At 45.2% G+C, this 19702-nt stretch overlaps 1 protein-coding gene across 1 annotated transcript in view; it reads left to right on the forward strand.

Annotated features, from left to right (window-relative positions):
• The window catches only part of SEC14L1 (SEC14 like lipid binding 1), a 77098-nt gene that overhangs the window by 42766 nt on the left and 14630 nt on the right, over positions 1-19702 (forward strand). Inside the window, exons 4-9 of the mRNA XM_030922945.1 lie at positions 7564-7713; positions 7844-7975; positions 10477-10605; positions 11983-12217; positions 13504-13613; positions 17764-17953. Coding sequence (XP_030778805.1) covers positions 7564-7713; positions 7844-7975; positions 10477-10605; positions 11983-12217; positions 13504-13613; positions 17764-17953 — 946 coding nt within the window. The remainder of the gene's footprint in view (positions 1-7563; positions 7714-7843; positions 7976-10476; positions 10606-11982; positions 12218-13503; positions 13614-17763; positions 17954-19702) is intronic.

Raw genomic sequence — 19702 nt, forward strand, 5'->3', positions numbered from 1 at the left:
GACCCTGTCTCAGAAGAATACAAATACAAAATAAAAAATGTTATTTAATATGAAACGCATGGTTGCATTTCCTCAGTTGTTCCCCAGATGTTTCAATAGCTATTTTTACTCTAATCCAAGAGCTAATGCAGCATTGCATTTGGTTGTTCTCTTTTTAGATGCCTTTATTCTAGACAGTTCCTTGCTTTTTCTGTTTATCTTTTAAGACACATTTTTGTTTGTTTGTTTGTTTAAGCATCTAGGGTGGTTGTGTAGAATGTTCCATGATTTGGGTTTGTCTGATGACTTCCTCCCAAGTAGCTGGGATTATAGGCATGTGCCACCATGCCTGGCTAATTTTTGTGTTTTTTTTTTTTTTTTTTTTTTTTTTTTGAGACGGAGTCTCGCTCTGTCGCCCGGGCTGGAGTGCAGTGGCCGGATCTCAGCTCACTGCAAGCTCCGCCTCCCGGGTTTACGCCATTCTCCTGCCTCAGCCTCCCGAGTAGCTGGGACTACAGGCGCCCGCCACCTCGCCCGGCTAGTTTTTTGTATTTATTAGTAGAGACGGGGTTTCACCGTGTTAGCCAGGATGGTCTCGATCTCCTGACCTCGTGATCTGGCCGTCTTGGCCTCCCAGAGTGCTGGGATTACAGGCTTGAGCCACCGCGCCCGGCCAATTTTTGTATTTTTAATAGAGATGGGGCTTCACCGTGTTGACCAGGCTGGTCTCAAACTCCTGACCGTAGGTGATCTGCCCGCCTCAGCTTCCCAAAGTGCTGGCATGAGCCACCGCACCCGGCCTGATGTCCTCATGGTTATTAGCTAAGGGTCAACCATCTTTGTCCTGAGGGCTGCAGAAGCCTGTGGTGTTTGTGTCTGCTTGTGCTGCATCACGCCAGGCTGTCCAGCTGGCCTGTCGCTGGGGCCCAGTTCAGTCATTTGGTGAAGGTGGTGCCCATGAGATCTTTCCATTGTAAAGGCACCCACCTTTGTTCCTGTGTTAAATTTATCTGTAACCTGCAGGGTGATAATTTGAGACTCTGTCTCTTCTGAACCCCTTTCATTAGCGTTCATTGATGATCCTTGTCTGAATCAGTTATTGTACTTTGGTGGCTAGAAAATGGTGATTTCCTAATTGGCACTCCTTCTGTGTTTATTAGATTTTTTTTTTCCTGTAAAATTTTCTCCCCTGTTGAGTATCACTGTATGGTTTATAATGCTTTGCCACCATTTTTCTTTCTGGTGTTCAAATTATCCCACACTTGGTGAGTGGAGCCCCTTCAGGCTGGTTCCTCTGTCCCTTAGACGTATCCCCATCTGTCACTGGGCACTCCCTCGCCTCCCCACTATCTGTCACTGGGCACTCCCTCGCCTCCTGGTGGGAAAAGTTTCTACCTCATCCTGACCTTCCCGTGCTCCAGACGCGTAATCAACCATTTCTCCAAGCAGCATGGATTCCTTTGTCATAGGGAATGTTATTTGGAAATCAAGATCTGGTTGCCAAGTGTGCTCATCAGGAACTCAGATGTCATTGCTTATCGCCCCTTCCAGTGGAAGGAGCTAGGAGCTAGGACATAGATTGATGTTCTTAATCAAATTAGAATGCTTCTGTTTTTCAGGGCCTGCTTACACACTTAGTAGAAACTTGAGTGGCTTGTAGCTCATGCTGAAAAACTCTGGTTCTGGTACCTAAGCCACCCCAGAGGTGAAAGTTGCATCTACTTTTTGCAGTCTTTTCATTTCCAGAACCCTCCACAGTTAGAATTGTATATGCTGACAGTATGCAGAATTCACTGACCTTAACATATCTCTGAAAGACGGGTCAGGGTAAGAGAGTGCAGAAACAAAAGGCGGGACTTATCTTTTTATTGAGTAAGCTTGTATTCTATGCTTCAAAACATGTTTATTGAACAATGACTTTGTTTTAGGCATTGAAGTCCTCATTCTGCTGAGGATAAAAAGTCTCTGCCCTGTAGCCTAGCACCCTGGTGGCAGAGTGACAGGCTGGGAAGAGAATGTGGAGAGAGTGAGGGAGGCGCTTGCTAACTGCCCCTGACACTGACAGAGCTCTGGAGAGGTCAGCGCAGCTTCTGAGTTAGCTGCTCTTTAGCCTGGATACCTTAAATGCCATCTGGTTGGTCATGCCAAGGTAGAGTGAATGTCTATGCAAATATGAGTCTACATAGATGGATAATTTTACAGGGAAGGGAACGTTTTTAGTGTGGTTAAAATTCAAGGTGAGGCTGCGTGGGTGACACCTTATGCTGACCACTCTATTTCAAGAATTGGAAGGATGGTGTGTGTATTTTGAAAATGGCCTAGTTCACGTGCTTAAATAGGAGAGACCCTAGCTAAGGCTACCTCTTAGTAAGTGCTTACTCTGCCCTTTATGTCACTTACAAAGATTCATTTTGTTTGAAACCTTTGTAAGTCTCAGTTTCTTGATATGTCATAGTACTGGAATGTACAAAGCCAGTTTGGTATTTTTTTAAGTAGAGTTTAGATGGTTTTCAGTGTCTGTGTAGAACAAATGGTAGCCAACCTGTTTTCCTGGATTGTTCGTGTGTTCGGTACTTAATAAATTCTTAGGCCTTTGAATGGGACTTATCTGTGGTGGGATCTGAGCAGGTGATTAAACTTCCTAAGTGTTATTTACATAAAGTGCATGAAGAGACAGATACTGAGTGATTTTTCAAGATTCTGGCAGTAACAGGATTCAGAATACGTTTGAGTAGAAGAGGAGAGTAGATAAATGTAAAGAATATATTTTTAACTTCCAAAGTAAGAACACTTAAGAAACACATATAATTGGCCACCACATGTGGGTTTTGCATCCTTCCCAGGCCATCCTGCACCTGACTCTCATACTAATTTTCTGAAAATGTGACCCTGGCCACCTGTTCACGCTCCCTCCGTCCCAGCTCCTGGAGAGGAAGGCCAGGGCCTTCTGTCTGTGCCCGGCAAGGCGTGGTCTATGCCTCATCGTCATGCACCACAGCGACCCCGGCCTCACCTCCCACCACTTCCCTCCCCTGGGGGCTTTGGGTCCCTGCCCCCACTGGAGGTCGCCTTGCAGTCGCACTCCTGAGTTCTTTCCTGGAAACGCTCTCCGCCTCATTGACTGTGAACAGACCCTGGCACGCTTCGAGGCCCAGCATGCATGCCTCCTCTCTTTCGAAGGCTTTCCCCACGCTGCCCCTCCATGCAGAGCATGTTCTCCCTCTTCTACCTCCTGGCAGCTGCTTTTCCTTCTGACCATCATGGATGCTATTGACTACCTTCCCTCCCTCCTGTACTGCCTAGCTTGGTCCCTTGTACTAGACAGCTGGAGTGTAGCGTGTGCTTTTCACATTGATTTAACCTCGTAACGTTGTGGAGAGAAAGTGAGATACACGCAAGAAAACTGAGGGTGACTTTGAAGGAATTGTAGTCAAAACCCAGGCGGAGGAATTCCTGTGATTCTCTAGTCCTTCTGGGATCTTGCTGGCAATGTTTGTGATCTGTGTATTACTTCTACTCAGAAGGGCAGTCCTGTTGAAGGTAAACATCAGGGAATTGCTGCCAGAAAGGGAGTGTTTTTAGTATGATAATGCTCTGAAGCTACTTGTACCTTGTCAGAAGTAAAATCAAAACCGTCTGTGCCATTTTCGTTAATATTTTTTAACACCAGAGGTTTCTTCCTTAACTTGTTCTTGGTTGTGATTAATTTAAGATGGGAATTCACAGTTTTTACCCCGCCTCATTTTTTAGTACAGGTTGAGCATCTCAAATCTGAAAGTCCGAAGTCCGAAATGCTCCAGATGAGAAACTTTTTGAACACTGACGTGATGCTCAAAGGAAATTCCCATTGGAGCATTTTGGATTTCGGATCTGTGGATTTGAAATGCTCGACCAGTAAATATAATAGAGCTATTCCCAAGATCCGAAAAAAATCTGAAATCAGAAGCCCTTTCTGGTCCCAGGCATCTTGGAGACGGGATGCTCAACCCATACAACCTTACAGAGGGGTGACATCTGTCAGTCAAGCGAGAGCCATCCTGCAGCACCTTCCTTTATAATGAGGCCGACCATAGGGGCAGGCACTGGGTTTCCTTTTTCAGGTTCCTTCTTACAGCCTAGATTCTTACTACCCTATGCCCCCCTCACCCCTTTTTTTTTGAGACGGAGTCTTGCTCTGCCGCCCAGGCTGGAGTGCAGTGGCACCATTTTGACTCACTGCAGCCTCTGCCTCCCAGGTTCTAGTGATTTTCCCACCTCAGCATCCCAGGTAGCTGGGATTACGGGTGTGTGCCACCATGCCCTGCTAATTTTTGTATTTTTGGTAGAAATGGGGTTTTGATACGTTGGTCAGGCTGGTCTCAAACTCCTGGCATCAAATGATCTGCCTGCCTTGGCCTCCCTAAGTGCTAGGATTACAGGCGTGAGCCACCGCACCCAGCCTTATTACCCTATATCCTATGGTTTTCTGTTCACATGCACCATGAGCTACTGGATTTCTTTTTTTTTTTTTTTTTTTTTTTTTTTTTGAGACAGGGTCTTACTCTTACTCTGTTGCCCAGGCTGGAGAGTACAGTGGTGCAGTCACAGGTCACTGCCGCCTGCACCTCCTGAGCTCAGGTGGTCCTCCCATGTCAGCCTCCTGAGTAGCTGGAACTCCAGGTATGTACCACCACACCTGGCTAATTTTTATATTTTTTGTAGAGATGGGGTTATGCTATGTTGCCTAGGCTGGTCTCAAACTCCCGAGCTCAAGTGATCTGCACACCTGGGCCTCTGGATAGATTAGGTTTTAATATGAATTCTGCAACATCTTTAGTTTGGTAATCTTTGTGGATTGCTACAGAGTAAATTATTCACAAGGAATAATATTGAATAATTTAATTATTCACAAGGAATAATCTTGAAAGATCTCATGTGTTCTTTACTCATCTTCCCCTGGTGATAACATCTCGCAGAACTGCGTGCGCTGTCACAGGATGCTGCCGTGCGTACAGTCGAGGCGCAGAGTGTTTCCCAGGCGTCTCTCTTGTGGCCCTTTTACAGCCACACCTGCTTCCCTCCTGCCCCCACCCCTTCCTTAGCCCCTGGCAACCATTCATCTGTTTTCGGTTTCTAAAGTTTTGTCTTTTGAAGAATGTTATGGAATCATACAGTACGTAACTGCCGAGGCTTTTTTTTTTAGCTTAGCGTGATTCTCCCATGATCCATCCAGTTCCTCGCATGTGTCAATAGTTCATTCTTTTTTTTGCTGAGTAGTGTTCTGTGGTGTGGCTGCAGGGCAGTTCATTTAGCCTCGCTCAGGAAGGACGTCTCTGAGTTGTTCTCAGTTTCTATTATGAGGAACGCTGCTGTGAATGTTTCTGTGTAGGGTTTTGTGTGAACATAAGCTCTCATTTCTCTGGGATTAATGCCCAGGAGCGCAGTTGTTGGGTTGTATACCGTTGCATGTTTAGGTTTTAAGAAGATTCCTGTTTTCTGGAGTGGTTGCACCATTTTACATTCCTGCCAGTGATGTGTAAGGGATTCAGTTCTTCCACATCCTAACCAGCATTTGGTGTTGTCACTGTGTTTTATTTTAGCCGTTCTGATAGTCGTATAGTGATACTCCTTTGTGATTTTAATTTGCATTTCCCTAATGGCCCTTTTCTCTAGTGAACATCTCTCATGTGCTTATTTGCCATCTGTGTATCCTCTCAGGTGAGATATCACTTTCTGTCTCTTACCCATTTTCTAATTGGACTTTTTTAAACTCTTGAGTTTTTTTTTTTTTTTGATCATGGTAAAAGCACATGAAATTTACCATCTTAACCATTTTTAAATTTCAATTGTGTATCAAAAGACAAAATTATAGCAAATTTAGTGTATGTTAGTGTATGGATCTTAATTGGCTTTTTTGGTTCCAGAATTAGGCAGCACCTCGTTCTATAAAATAGAATTCTGTAAAATAGAGTGAGGGTTCTCATGAGCCCAGCAGAGGAAGTTGGCTTTGTAGACAGAAAAGGGGTGAGGGAAACAGGCACAGAGAACAGTGAGCAGATGGGTGGTTTCAGAGTGGCTTTCCTTGCAAAGGTTAACGCAGAGGGGACTTCCTTATCACGCTGGCCCAGACTGGCCCATTTGGGGGATTTGCTGTTCTCTCTCTCCTGATTTCTTGGAAAGTCAGATAAACAGCTTACTTTTGGCTTGGTAGTGTGGAGGTTACCAAGAGGGACTCCATTTTGGTTTGGTCTGCTGGGCCTGGTGCAGGAGGTCAGTCCAAACCAGTATTCTCCTGGTTCACTATACTTATGTTGAGTTTTGAGAATTTTGTATGTATTCTAGGCACTAGTCCTTTGTCAGATGCGTGGTTTATAATACCCCCTCCCATTTTGTACTTTGTTTTTTCATCCTCTTAACGAGTTTTGTTTTGTTTTGTTTTGAGACGGAGTCTCACTCTGTCGCCCAGGCTGGAGTGCAGTGGCACCATCTTGGCTGACTACAAGCTCCGCCTCCTGGGTTCACGCCATTCTCCTGCCTCAGCCTCCCGAGTAGCTGGGACTACAGGTGCCCGCCACCTCGCCCAGTTTATGTTTTTGTGTTTTTAGTAGAGACAGGGTTTCACCGTGTCTGTAGCCAGGATGGTCTCGATCTCCTGACCTTGTGATCTGCCCGCCTCAGCTTCCCAAAGTGCTGGGATTACAAGCGTGAGCCACTGCCCCCGGCCTTAACAGGGTCTTTTAGCTGGTCAAAGGTTTTTAACTTTGGCGAAGTTCATTTTATTTATTTTTTCTCCTACGGATTGTGATTTTGGTGTCACATCCAAGAATTCTTTGCCTAGCCCAGGATCCCAAATATTTTCTATCTTTTTTCCTAAAAGTTTTAGTTTTGTGTTTTACATTTAAGTCCCTGATCTTTGAGTTACTTTTTATACAAGGTGTGAGGTTTAGGTCAAGATTCATTGTTGTTATTGCTTTTGCCTATGGATGTGTAATTGCTCCAGTAACGTGTTGAAAAGACTGGCCTCCTTTCTTTCCCTCATTGCTTTTGCATCTCTGTTGAAAATCAATCGGTGTTTCCTGACAAAGGTGCAGATACTAAAAAATAAATCGGTTGGGTGTATTTGTTTGAGTCTGTTTCTGGGTTCTGTATTTTGTCCCATTGATCTGTATGTCAATTATCCCTCTCCTAATACTAGACGGTCTTGGTTACTGTAGTTGTATAGTAAGCCTTAATACCAGGGTGACTGATTCCTCCCAATTTATTCATCTTCTTCAAAGTGGTTTCAGTTGTTCTAGTTCCTTTGTCTTTCTGTATAAATTTTAAAACAATCTCGTCTATAGTTACCAAAACATCTTGCTGCGGTTTTGTTAGGAATGATTTATTTATGGGGAGAATTGAGATCTTTACTACGTTGAATCTTCCAATCCATGGACATCGAGTGTCTTTTTCTTCTTTAATGAAAGCTTCAGATGTGAAGACAGACAGTTGTGGCGCTGCCTGTTGCCGTGCACCGAGAGATGCTGTTCCAGGGAGAACGCGTTCAGCGGCAGGACATCAGGATGTGTCTTTTGCTCACTTCTGCTTTTTTTGTTTTTAAATTTATAGGCCTATGAAAGGAGGTTCCCTACGTGTCCTTTGATTCCGATGTTCGTGGGCAGTGACACTGTGAATGAATTCAAGAGTGAAGATGGGGCTATTCATGTCATTGAAAGGCGCTGCAAGCTGGATGTCGATGCACCCAGACTGCTGAAGAAGGTAGCGGGCGGAACGGGCGTCTTGGAGGGCACCCCCCGAATACAACGCGAGGTTACACTACAGCTTCTGTGCAATTGGATGTTACTAGTTAACACTTTTTCTCTATATTTCTTCTTCTTTTTTTCTAAAGATCGCAGGAGTTGATTATGTTTATTTTGTCCAGAAAAACTCACTGAATTCTCGGGAACGTACTTTGCACATTGAGGCTCATAATGAAACATTTTCTAATCGGGTCATCATTAACGAGCATTGCTGCTACACCGTGAGTAATCTGTCACTCCGTGGAAGACGTTCTGCTGACTTACAGCTTCTGAGGATTGTTTGATCACCATTTTAAACAGTGCATCTTTTTGTCTTAGAGGGTAGTTCTTCATTAGATGTTGTCACTTATTTCTCATGTGTAGGAGGAAGGGTACCAGGTATGGTCTCCTGCAGAGTGGATTATGTTGTTGTGGCAGTTAAGGCAGCTAAGTGATGCCTTGATGTGGTTTTGCTTTTGTTTTGTTTTTTTTTGTTTTCTGGTTTTTTTTTTTTTGAGACACAGTCTCCCTCTGTCGCCCAGGCTGGAGTGCAGTGGCATGATCTTGGCTCACTGCAACCTCCGCCTCCCCGGTTCAAGGGATTCTCCTGTCTCAGCCTCCCTAGTAGCTGGGATTACAGGCACACGCCACCACGCCAGGCTGATTTTTGTATTTTTAGCAGAGATGGGGTTTTACCGTGTTGGCCAGGCTGGTCTGGAACTTCTGACCTCACACGATCCACCCCTTGTCCTACTTTCTTTCTTTTCTTTCCTTTCTTTTCTTTTCTTTTCTTTCTTTTCTTTCTTCTCTTTCTTTCCTTTCTTTTTTTTTTTTTTAGATGGAGTTTCACTCTTGTCACCCAGGCTGAAATGCAGTGGCACAGTCTCAGCTCACTTTAACCTCCGCCTCCCAGGTTCAAGTGATTCTCATTCATCAGCCTCCCAAGTAGCTGGAATTACAGGTGCTTGCCACCACGCCTGGCTAATTTTTGTATTTTTAGTAGAGACAGGGTTTCACCTGTTGGCCAGGTTGGTCTCCAACTCCTGACCTTGTGATCCGTCTGCCTCAGCCTCCCAAAGTGCTGGGATTACAGGCGTGAGCCACCGCGCCCAGCCTTAGATATTACTTTCATATGCCACTTCTTTTCTAGTCTCACTGTAATATGTTAGAAATATCTAATGAAGCACTAAGATGTGTGCCTTTAGGATTAGTGCTGCGAGTGTTTATCTGTCTTAGTATCTTCACTGCTTACCACCCTGTTTTGATAAAAGTCAAGAACTTTTACCAGATTTTTAGAATACTCTCCTGCCAGATTGCTGTATTTCTGCCCTTCTCCCCTGCCGTGTATCCTTAACACTGAATTCAAAGTGATCTATTTAAAGTATGTCAGATCAAGTCACTTCTCTGGGCTCAAAACCCTGAAGCATCTCCGCAGTTCACCCAGGGGAAGAGCCCAGAGTCCTTATGGTGGCTTGCAAGGCCCTGAGTTCTCTCCTGGTCACACCTTTCCTGTCCTCCTTGCCATGCAGTGGGCATCCCTCAGGGGCTTTGGCTCCAAGGTGCTCACCGCCGTGCTGTACTATTCCTCCCCTACGTCTCTAGTCTCACCTCCTTCCATCTCAGCTCAGATTACCCCTTCTTGGCCAGCCCCAGCCACCCATTTAATTCTGCAGCCCGACACCCCAACCCCCAGTCTTTATTTTTTTTCTTCAGAGATGGGATCTTGCCCTGTCATTCAGGCTGGAGTACAGTGGCACAATCACAGTTCAGTGCAGCCTCCACCTCCCAGACTCAAGTGATCCTTCCTACCTCACTCAGCCTCCCAAGTAGCTGGGACTATAGGCACATGCCACCACACCTGGCTAATTTTTAAATTTCTTTGTCGAGATGAGGTCTTGCCCTGTTGCCCAGGCTGGGCTCAAACTCCTGGACTGAAGCCATCCTCCCACCTTGGCCTCCCAAAGTGTTGGGATTACAGGTGTGAGCCATCATGCCTGACTCCTATCCCTGGTTCTTTCAGCCTGCTTCAAGGTTTCTTTTTTCCATAGCACTTACTTATCTTCAATTTTCTTACTGTGTTTCTGGCTGATTGTCTCCTCTGTTAGACTCTGTTGAAAGCTTCCAAGGCCAGTACCTTTTTGTTCATGATGGAGAAGACTGTTGAGTGAGTATGTTGAATGAATGAAGCAAGAATGAAAATGAAGCTCCCTTTTTTTTTTGAGACGGAGTCTCGCTCTGTCACCCAGGCTGGAGTGCAGTGACACAATCTCGGTTCACTGCAAGCTCTGCCTCCTGGGTTCACAGCATTCTCCTGCCTCAGCCTCCCGAGTAGCTGGGATTACAGGCGCCCACCACCATGCCTGGCTAATTTTTTGTATTTTTAGTAGAGATGGGATTTCACTGTGTTAGCCAGGATGGTCTCGATCTCCTGACCTCGTGATCCACCCTCCTCGGCCTCCCAAAGTGCTGGGATTATAGGCGTGAGCCACTGCACCTGGCCAAAGCTCTCCTTTTGTAGTCATCTTTGAAATGTTTTTGAACAATTATTTGGATCTCTTCGTGATTTAGAATGTGATTTTGGTCCTGATTTTGAACATGATTTTGGCATTTTTTCCATCTGCTATCTTTATGATAGTAGCATTATTAGTAAAGTAAGTGTTTCTTCTGGTTCCTGGTTAAACTGAGGAGCAGACAAATGATGTTCTGTTGTCAGTCAGTGAGAATGCTTTCTCTTTATCTGCAGGTTCACCCTGAAAATGAAGATTGGACCTGTTTTGAACAGTCTGCAAGTTTAGATATTAAATCTTTCTTTGGTTTTGAAAGTACTGTGGAAAAAATTGCAATGAAACAGTATACCAGCAACATTAAAAAAGTGAGTGTATCTTGGGATTTTATGGCAGAGGGTGGGCAGGAGTCTCTGAGATGACCTGTCTTTTTGGAAGGCTGGAGATGGGTTAGCGAAGGATTTGCAGCATTTCTTGGGTGGAAGACGCTGTGATCCCAACCCCCGCCTCATCTTTAGATATAGGGGTTGAGGTTGTGCTGGTTGCTGATGGGGGAAGGAGGTGCCTGTCGCTCCCGCTATGACACTCTCTGCCTGGAGTTGCTCAGAGAGGTGGAAGTTGGGGAGAGGCAGCAGCAGCTGGCACACAGCACCCAGGCCTTGCAGCAGGATCGGGAGGAGGCCTGGGGAGGTGCTTGCCAGGCAGGCTGCCCCCCTTGGATTGTCAGTTCTTCCACGGAAGACCTTCCTTTCTCGTTTTTGTGCTGTTGCTCATCAGTTGTTATGGAATTGTGGTTTTGAAATCTATCCATGTGGGATTATGGAGTGGTTTTTGAAGGCTCTTTTTCAGGGTACTGTGTTGGAAAGAATTGAAATTGAGACAGAAATCATATATTGAATACAAGTACTATAAATCAGCATTTTAAAATAGTCATATAAAAATTCCATCTCTTTAGATATTAGTTCCTAAACCTTGGAAAAGAACAAGTAAAATAAACAAAAACACAAAACCATTTAGCCTTTTTTTTTTTTTTTTTTTTGAGACGGAGTCTCGCTGTCACCCAGGCTGGAGTACAGTGGCCGGATCTCAGCTCACTGCAAGCTCCGCCTCCCGGGTTCACGCCATTCTCCTGCCTCAGCCTCCCAAGTAGCTGGGACTACAGGCGCCGGCCACCACGCCCGGCTAGTTTTTGTATTTTTTAGTAGAGACGGGGTTTCACCGTGTTAGCCAGGATGGTCTCGATCTCCTGACCTCATGATCCGCCCGTCTCGGCCTCCCAAAGTGCTGGGATTACAGGCTTGAGCCACCGCGCCCGGCCTTTTTTTTTCTATTTATTTTGTAGCAGTTCCGTTTTATTGGTGTTTAAAAAGCTTGTGAGGGACTGGGCGCACTGGCTCATGCCTGTAGTCCCAGCACTTTGGGAGGCTGAGGTGGGCAGATTACTTGAGCCCAGGAGTTCGAGACCAGCCTGGACAACATTGCGAAACCCCATATATACAAAGAACACAAAAATTAGCCAGATGTGGTGGCACGTACCTGTAGTCCCAGCTACTGGGGAGGCTGAGGTAGGAGGATGGCTTGAGTCCAGGAGGTCAAGAGTACAGTGAGCCTGTGATCATGCCACTGCGCTCCAGTCTGGGCCACAAACCATCTTCTGTTGGCTAGAAAAAAAGAAAAATCTTGGGAGGGATGAATGATTCAAATGTTGAATATATACTCACCTTTAAATTGCTTTTGTTTTAAAGGGAAAGGAAATCATTGAATACTACCTTCGCCAGTTAGAAGAAGAAGGCATAACCTTTGTGCCCCGTTGGACTCCGCCTTCCATCACGCCCTGTTCAGAGACACCTTTGTCATCCTGCAAGAAGCAAGCAGCGTCCATGGCCGTCGTCATCCCAGATGCTGCCCTCAAGGAGGGGCTGAGTGGTGATGCCCTCAGCAGCCCCAGTGCACCTGAGCCCGTGGTGGGCACACCTGACGGTGGGTCTGGCAGGGACTTTATCCCGAGAGCAAGGCTAGGGAAGTCAGCATTGCCATTTTCTCCCTGTTTGCTCTGCCTGTTCCTGCTTCCTTGGAACATGAGATAACTCATAAAGAAAAGACCCATTTCTCATTTCTGGCCCTTGTCCTCTAACTTATGTAACACATTCATTTTACTTTTCATTAGATTTTTTGTTAATGGGTCGGAAGGGTTATATCAAGTTATTTTTATTCTTTTATAGATACCGGAAGGTGTTTGTTTGTTTAAGAAATGGACTCTCACTGTGTTGCCCAGAATGGTCTTGAACTCCTGGGCTCAATCAATCCTTCTGCCTCGGCCTCACAAAGTGCTGGAATTATAGGTGTGAGCCACCACGCCTGGCCTAAGGAAGGAATTTGTTTGTTTGTTTATTAATTAATTTATTTATTTTTGAGACGGAGTCTTGCTCTGTTGCTCAGGCTGGAGTGCAGTGGTGTGATCTTGGCTCACTGCAACCTCCACCTCCCAGGTTCAAGTGATTCTCCTGCCTCAGCCTCCCGAGTAGCTGAGACCACAGGCATGTGCCACCATGCCCAACTAATTTTTGTTTTTTGTGGGTTTTTTTGAGATGGAGTCTTGCTCTGTCACCCAGGCTGGACTGCAGTGGTACGATCTGAGCTCAGTGCAACCTTCGCCTCCCAGGTTCAAGTGATCCGCCTGCCTCAGCCTCTTGAGTAGCTGGCATTTTAGGCATGCACCACCATGCCTGGCTAATTTTTATATTCCTAGTAGAGATGGCGTTTCACCATGTTGGCCAGGCTGGTCTTGAACTCCTGATCTGCCCACCTCAGCCTCCTGAGTAGCTGGGATTACAGGCGTGAGCCACCAGATTTCTTACATTCGTGAACACAGTAGCTCTATTCAAAATAGATTTAGATTTCCTGGATTTTTTTTTTATAAATTTTGTATCTTGTGAGTCCTTTTTGTGTTACGTTCCTCTTGAAATTAAAACAGTCATTAATATCTCTTATAGTCACGAATAGTATTGTGGTTTGGCAATAGAGGTAACTCAGTGGTAATCAGGGAAAGATAATTGAGTCAGAAAGTTGACCTGTGGTTTAGTCAGTGATTGATCTCAGAGCCTGTCGCTAGAGTCCTCTAGGGTATCTGGTTTACATCTGCCATCTCTGCGGTTTCGTTTGCCTGTAAGACTCTAGGACCACACGTTAACTCCACTGAGCAGGAAGATTTTGGGAGACTAAAGCTCCAGTGTTTTTGTTGTAAATAAATGTCACTTACATTCCAGACAAACTAGATGCCGACTACATCAAGAGATACCTGGGCGATTTGACTCCGCTGCAGGAGAGCTGCCTCATTAGACTTCGCCAGTGGCTCCAGGAGACCCACAAGGGCAAAGTGAGTGTCGGCACCATGGCCAGCGTGCAGGGCCAGAACTGTGTGAAATCATGGAATCTCTTCCTGCTCATGGTCACCAAGAGTAATATTCCCAACTTCCACAGCTGGGAATGTTTCTTCCAGTTTAGAAGTCATTGAATTTGTGTCTGTGGAATCTAAGTCCTTCATAGCAAGTTAATAATACATGACTGACTACATTTTTCTAGACTTTACAGAGCGAGGTCTGGCTGCAAACAGTGTCACATCACAAAGTAGCATGTATTCCAAGTATTCATACGTTCAAATTTTCAGAAGGTGTAAAAAGAGTTCAGGGATTTATCAGAGATTAGAAATGTTTGAGCTTTAATTTTCAGGTTTTTGGTGAAATTTTGGCCTCATAAAGGTGTAGATTTTTATGGTAAGCCTTTTGTAGTGAGCAGAGCCTGGTATGTATCTAGCAAGTTATTGGCATTATTTAGTAAAAGGAAACTAGGCGTGACTTATAGTCAGCCTGATCTCTAATTCTGTCAGCCTGGTTACTACAGAACAAATAACTGAGTGCCGTTGAATACCAGTCATCAAGAAAGCCACTGCAGTAATGATGGCCACCATTTGTTGTCTACTTACTGTGTATTAGACACTGTTTTCAGGCCTTTATTCTGTCCTTCCAGCAGCTCTCTGTGGTGGTGGTTTTTCACTGGTTTTACACGTGAGGAAACGGGGGCAGAGAAGTAACCTGCCTGAGGTCTCACAGCCAGCGAGTGGTGGGGTCAGGATTTGAGCCCAGGCCATTTTGTTCCAGAACCTACATTCTTAACCACTTCCACTTAACTGTGGTCCTTTCTAAGTGAAGATGATGCCACATCAGTAGGCCACATGCTTTTGAGTTATTTCCCAGTAGTTGGGGTCGTGAGTAGCTCATGTTCCCACCCCCTTCTTGTTCTCCTGATGGGCCAGCCTCTGAGTTGGTGAGCACATGGCCACGGAGGAAGACACTTAGTCCACGCAACACTCAGAATACGGCCTTGGTCTTGTCTTCATTCAGGGAGGCCAACCTGTTGATTGACAGTAATGGGATCTGGAGAAGATTCCTGTATGTTAGTCAGCAATACCGCCACATCGTGAAAACCCAACATGCTTTTTTGTATTCTTTTTCTGTGGTTTTTAATTAAGTCTCATGATCAGTCATAAAATTTAACTTTGTGTATATCTCCTCTACTTTAATCTTTCTAATAAGTTGGCGGAAGCACCATTGCCAATCACATAGACACATGGTAGTTCTACAGTTTTATGTTTTTGAATTTTTTTTTTTTTTTTTTAATACAGAGTCTTGCTCCATCACCCAGGCTGGTGCAGTCTTGGGTCACTACAACCTCTGCCTCTCAGGTTCAGGCTATTCTCCTGCCTCAGCCTCTTGAGAGCTGGGATTAGCTCTGCCACCCATTCCTGGCTAAGTTTTGTGTTTTTAGTAGAGAACAGGGTTTCACCATCTTGGCCAGGCTGGTCCCGAACTCCTGACCTCAAGTGATCCACCTGCCTTAACCTTCCAACGTGCTGGGATTACAGGTGTGAGCCACTGGGCCCAGCCTCGAAGGACTTTTTAAAGACAATGCTAAATTATGACTTAGTCTGACTTAAGTAGTAAAGAATTCAAAAGTAAAGTTTAACTTGCTACTATTTCTTGTCATACTGACTTTTTTTTTTTTTTTTTTTTTTTTTTTTTGAGAAGGAGTCTCGCTCTGTCACCCAGGCTGGAGTGCAGTGGCCAGATCTCAGCTCACTGCAAACTCCGCCTCCCGGGTTTACGCCATTCTCCTGCCTCAGCCTCCCGAGTAGCTGGGACTACAGGCGCCCGCCACCTCGCCCAGCTAGTTTTTTGTATTTTTTTAGTAGAGACGGGGTTTCACCGTGTTAGCCAGGATGGTCTCGATCTCCTGACCTCGTGATCCGCCCGCCTCGGCCTCCCAAAGTGCTGGGATTACAGGCTTGAGCCACCGCGCCCAGCCATCATACTGACTTTTAAAAGCATCTGACCTTATAGATTATCTATAAAATGTGAGAAGTGTTAAATATTCCTTATTTGATATTACACATAAACTATACTAAAATGCCTTTTAATAAGTAAAGGGAACCATTTTGGATACAGGAAATCCTAATTAGATTGGCATAGTTAAGGCCAGAAATATACAGGAAATATTGCTGCTTTATCTTCAGCCTTTGCCTTTAAGAGGCAAATAAATACAAAATACAGGTGAGTCTTGCTTGATTCTGAGACAGTGAAGGGATTTCCTCGGTATTTAAATAGTCATGTAGCCAGTTGTGTCACCCATATATAAAACCGATCTCCAGTAGGTTTTAAGATGGCGTTTATGATCTTTGTGAAAGCTGGACATTACTAGTGAAGTCTAATCACGTCTTTAGAAGGGAAAGCAGCGTAGCATTACTGAATCCGAATTATTAAAATTCAAAAAACCGAACATAATCCTTTAACCACAAGCCAGCGTTAGTTAAATCAGGATTGCCCAACAAAAATATTCTGATGATTGTTCATGATCTGAATTCTGGTGTATGAGATCTATTAAATTATGATACACATTAAAAAGTCATGACATTTCTGTTTTCTAATAAGGCAGTGACCAATTACTACTCATTAGTAGCTTTTTTGAGATAAACTTTCAAGTCTGCCCTTTCTGTCTTCTTCTTTTTTTTTTTTTTTTTGAGATGGAGTTTCACTCTTGTTCCCCAGGCTGAAGTGCAATAGTGCGATCTCATCTCACTGCATCCTCTGCCTCCCGGGTTCAAACGATTCTCCTGCTCTAGCCTCCCAAGTAGCTGGGACTACAGGTGTGCACCACCACACCCGGCTAATTTTGTTCTTTTAGTAGAGACAGGGTTTCTCCATGTTGGTCAGGCTGGTCTTGAACTCCTGACCTCAAGTGATCCGCCTGCCTCGGCCTCCCAAAGTGCTGGGATTATAGGCATGAGCCACCACACCCGGCCAGTGAAGACCATTTTTGTTCCAGGGATTCTCCAAATACCCCATCAGTGTGTCCTCACTCCAGGTGATGCCTTTGTTCTTATTGGCATCTGTATATAAGAGAATCCAGCAATGTGACCTGTATTCTGCCCAGAGAGACTGTGGAGATGTGGCCCAGTCTCGTGCTTGCTTCCCTTTTCCGTGGTGTGGCACTGGCCACCCTTCGGAACAAAAATCTTGCCTTTCTCAACATCATCCATGTTTAATTCTCTTTTGTCGCTGGCACTATGAAGGTTTCCATTCAGAAGCCAGGTGTCCTGCTCTCTCTTTATTCTGACTTTTTATTTAAATGCAGTATGTGTACAGAAAAGTGCACAGATGATAGTCATTCGTAGAGCTGTTCATAGAATTGAAGCATTTGATGTTTAGGGAGTTATTTATGCCTTCGCTCTACTTTGCAGAAACTAAAATGAAATACCATAACGATTACTCAAACTGATAATGCTGATTTTCTCTAGAGCAGTAAGGGAGATTTTTCTGGTACCAGCTTATTTTAAATAGTATAATAATGCAGCTCACTGTTGATTAAAAGTGGGAGTTTTAGACCTGGTGGCTCATGCCTGTAATCCCAACACTTTGGGAGGCCAAGGCAGGAGGATCGCTTGAGCTCAGAAGTTTGAGACCAGCCTGGGCAACGTGGGGAAACCACATCTCTACAAATACAAAACTTAGCTGGGTGTGGTGGCGTGTGCCTGTGGTCCCAGCTACTCAGGAGGTTGAGGTGGGAGGATTGCCTAAGCCCAGGAGTTGGGGGCTGCAGTGAGCTGAGATCATGCCACAACACTCCAGTCTGGGTGACAGAATGAGAGACCCTGTCTGCAAAAGAAAAGTGGAAATTTTAGGGTCTTACTCCCTTAGCACCTTTTTTTAGTGCAGTTAATGTGATCTTGGCTCACTGCAGCCTCTACCTCCCAGATTCAAGTGATCCTCCTGCCTCAGCCTCTGAGTAGCTGGGATTACAGGCATGCACCACCATGCCTGGTTGATTTTTGTAGTTTTAGTAGAGATGGGGTTTCACCATATTGGCCAGGCTGGTCTCGAACTCCTGAGCTCAAGTGATCCACCCACCTCGGCCTCCTGAAGTTCCTTTGGCAACTGTTAACATTGCTTAGAAACGTCTTTTTCTCTTAACAGATTCCAAAAGATGAGCATATTCTTCGGTTCCTCCGTGCGCGGGATTTTAATATTGACAAAGCCAGAGAGATCATGTGTCAGTCTTTGACGTGGAGAAAGCAGCACCAGGTAGACTACATTCTTGAAACCTGGACCCCTCCTCAGGTCCTTCAGGATTACTACGCGGGAGGCTGGCATCATCATGACAAAGGTACCGGATGGAGTTGAAACTGTGTTTCTGTCATTGTCTTGATGTGTGGTTGAAGATATCTTCCAAGGCCTCCTGCGCTGAAGTTGAATGGGGCCCCTTGAGTGCATCGGTTCTCCTCACTCTGAGAATTTGGCAGCTTCCCCAAGTTGAACAGACTGATACACTTCCCCGCGGGCACACTCCTATCCCGCCCTGGGCAGGCAGGAAGGGCCTGGGACTGCCCTTTCCTCTTGGACGCTCATCATCCTTGGGCAAATGACTTGACTTCCTCGGTGCAGTACGGTTTGTTTTGACCTATTAAAAAGGCAGCAGTGTTTTCAGTAGCGCAGTGTTAACAAAGGGACTTTTCAATGACCTAAACCCTATGAGAGCTTAGAAAGGTTCAGCCAGGTTTTCTACATCACAGCCGTGAGCACTTCAGTTCTGCTTTGGGAGTAAGGCCTGGATGAAGGGTGGTGATGCACCTAAAATGAAGAGTGGTTTAAATGAGAACCGTGAAACACAGTTCCCTGAATGCCTTCCATACCCTGCCTTGCAGGAAGACCTCACTGTCAAAACTACGCTCTCTTTCCTGAGCCACAGTTTGAGAGCTGGGCAGGGTGGAATTGGAAGCATCAGCGGGAGGGAAGCACCGTAGAACTGGCTTTTTCCCTCTAAGCAAGTCCTTTCGGAGGACTTGCTCAAAGCTCTGCTTTGTCTGAAATTACCAATTCATGTTTTGTATTTCTCCAGGTTAATTGTAACTTTATTAATTTTTACTGGAAACATAATATGTATATTTATATTATTCCACTTTGTTATAGGCCTGCCGGTAAAAGGTTAAAAAGTTTGTAGTCATTGACAAATGTGTCTTTTTTTTTTTTTTTTTGAAACAGAGTCTGGCTCTGTCACCCAGGCTGGAGTCCAGTGGCAAGATCTCAGCTCACTGCAAGCTCCACCTTCCAGGTTCAAGCAATTCTCCCGCCTCAGCCTCCTGAGTAACTGGGACTACAGGCATGCGCCACCATGCCCGGCTACTTTTTGTATTTTTAGTAGAGATGGGGTTTCACCGTATTGGCCAGGCTGGTCTTGAACTCCTGACCTCATGATCTGCCTGCTTGCCTTGGCCTCCCAAAGTGCAGCCACTGTGCCTGGCCTCGACAAATGTGTCTTATTAAACACATTTTGGGAGAAACTTTCTGTAAATAGACCTTTCCACAAGATTTTGGAGCACATAAAAATGTTTTGCTTTAAGTAGACCAGGTCTAGAGCTAGATTCTCCTGGGAGATGAAGTTCACTAGGTGACAAATACGAGATAAATGTTACCCTCCAACTCTCCGTCCCATGTCAGCATGTCACTGCTGGTCCTCTGTTAACCACAGAAGACAAGTCTTGGTTCCTTTTCAGGAGCACGATCCGTCTGCATTCCTTCTGCTGCCCCTTTTGGGACAGTGCAGCAGGAGGCTGGGTAGTGCTGACTCCAGGGATACACTGTGGCCACCAAGATCTGTTTCCCTTTGTGTGGATGGCCCATGATGATAAGGCAGTATGGGATGAGTTAGGCTCCTCTCAGGCGGCACCCATTAGACCTCCAGGCTATAAAGAAATAGAGCCAGGCCAGGTGCAATAGCTCACGCCTGTAATCCCAGCATTTTGGGAGGCCAAGGCAGGAGGATGACTTGGGCCCAGGACCTCCAGACCAGTCTGGGCAACACAGTGAGATATTGTCTCTACTTAAAAAAAAAGGAGATATTGTCTCTACTTAAAAA

This window comes from Rhinopithecus roxellana, chromosome 19 (assembly GCF_007565055.1).
Source record: "Rhinopithecus roxellana isolate Shanxi Qingling chromosome 19, ASM756505v1, whole genome shotgun sequence".
Lineage (NCBI taxonomy): Eukaryota > Metazoa > Chordata > Mammalia > Primates > Cercopithecidae > Rhinopithecus > Rhinopithecus roxellana.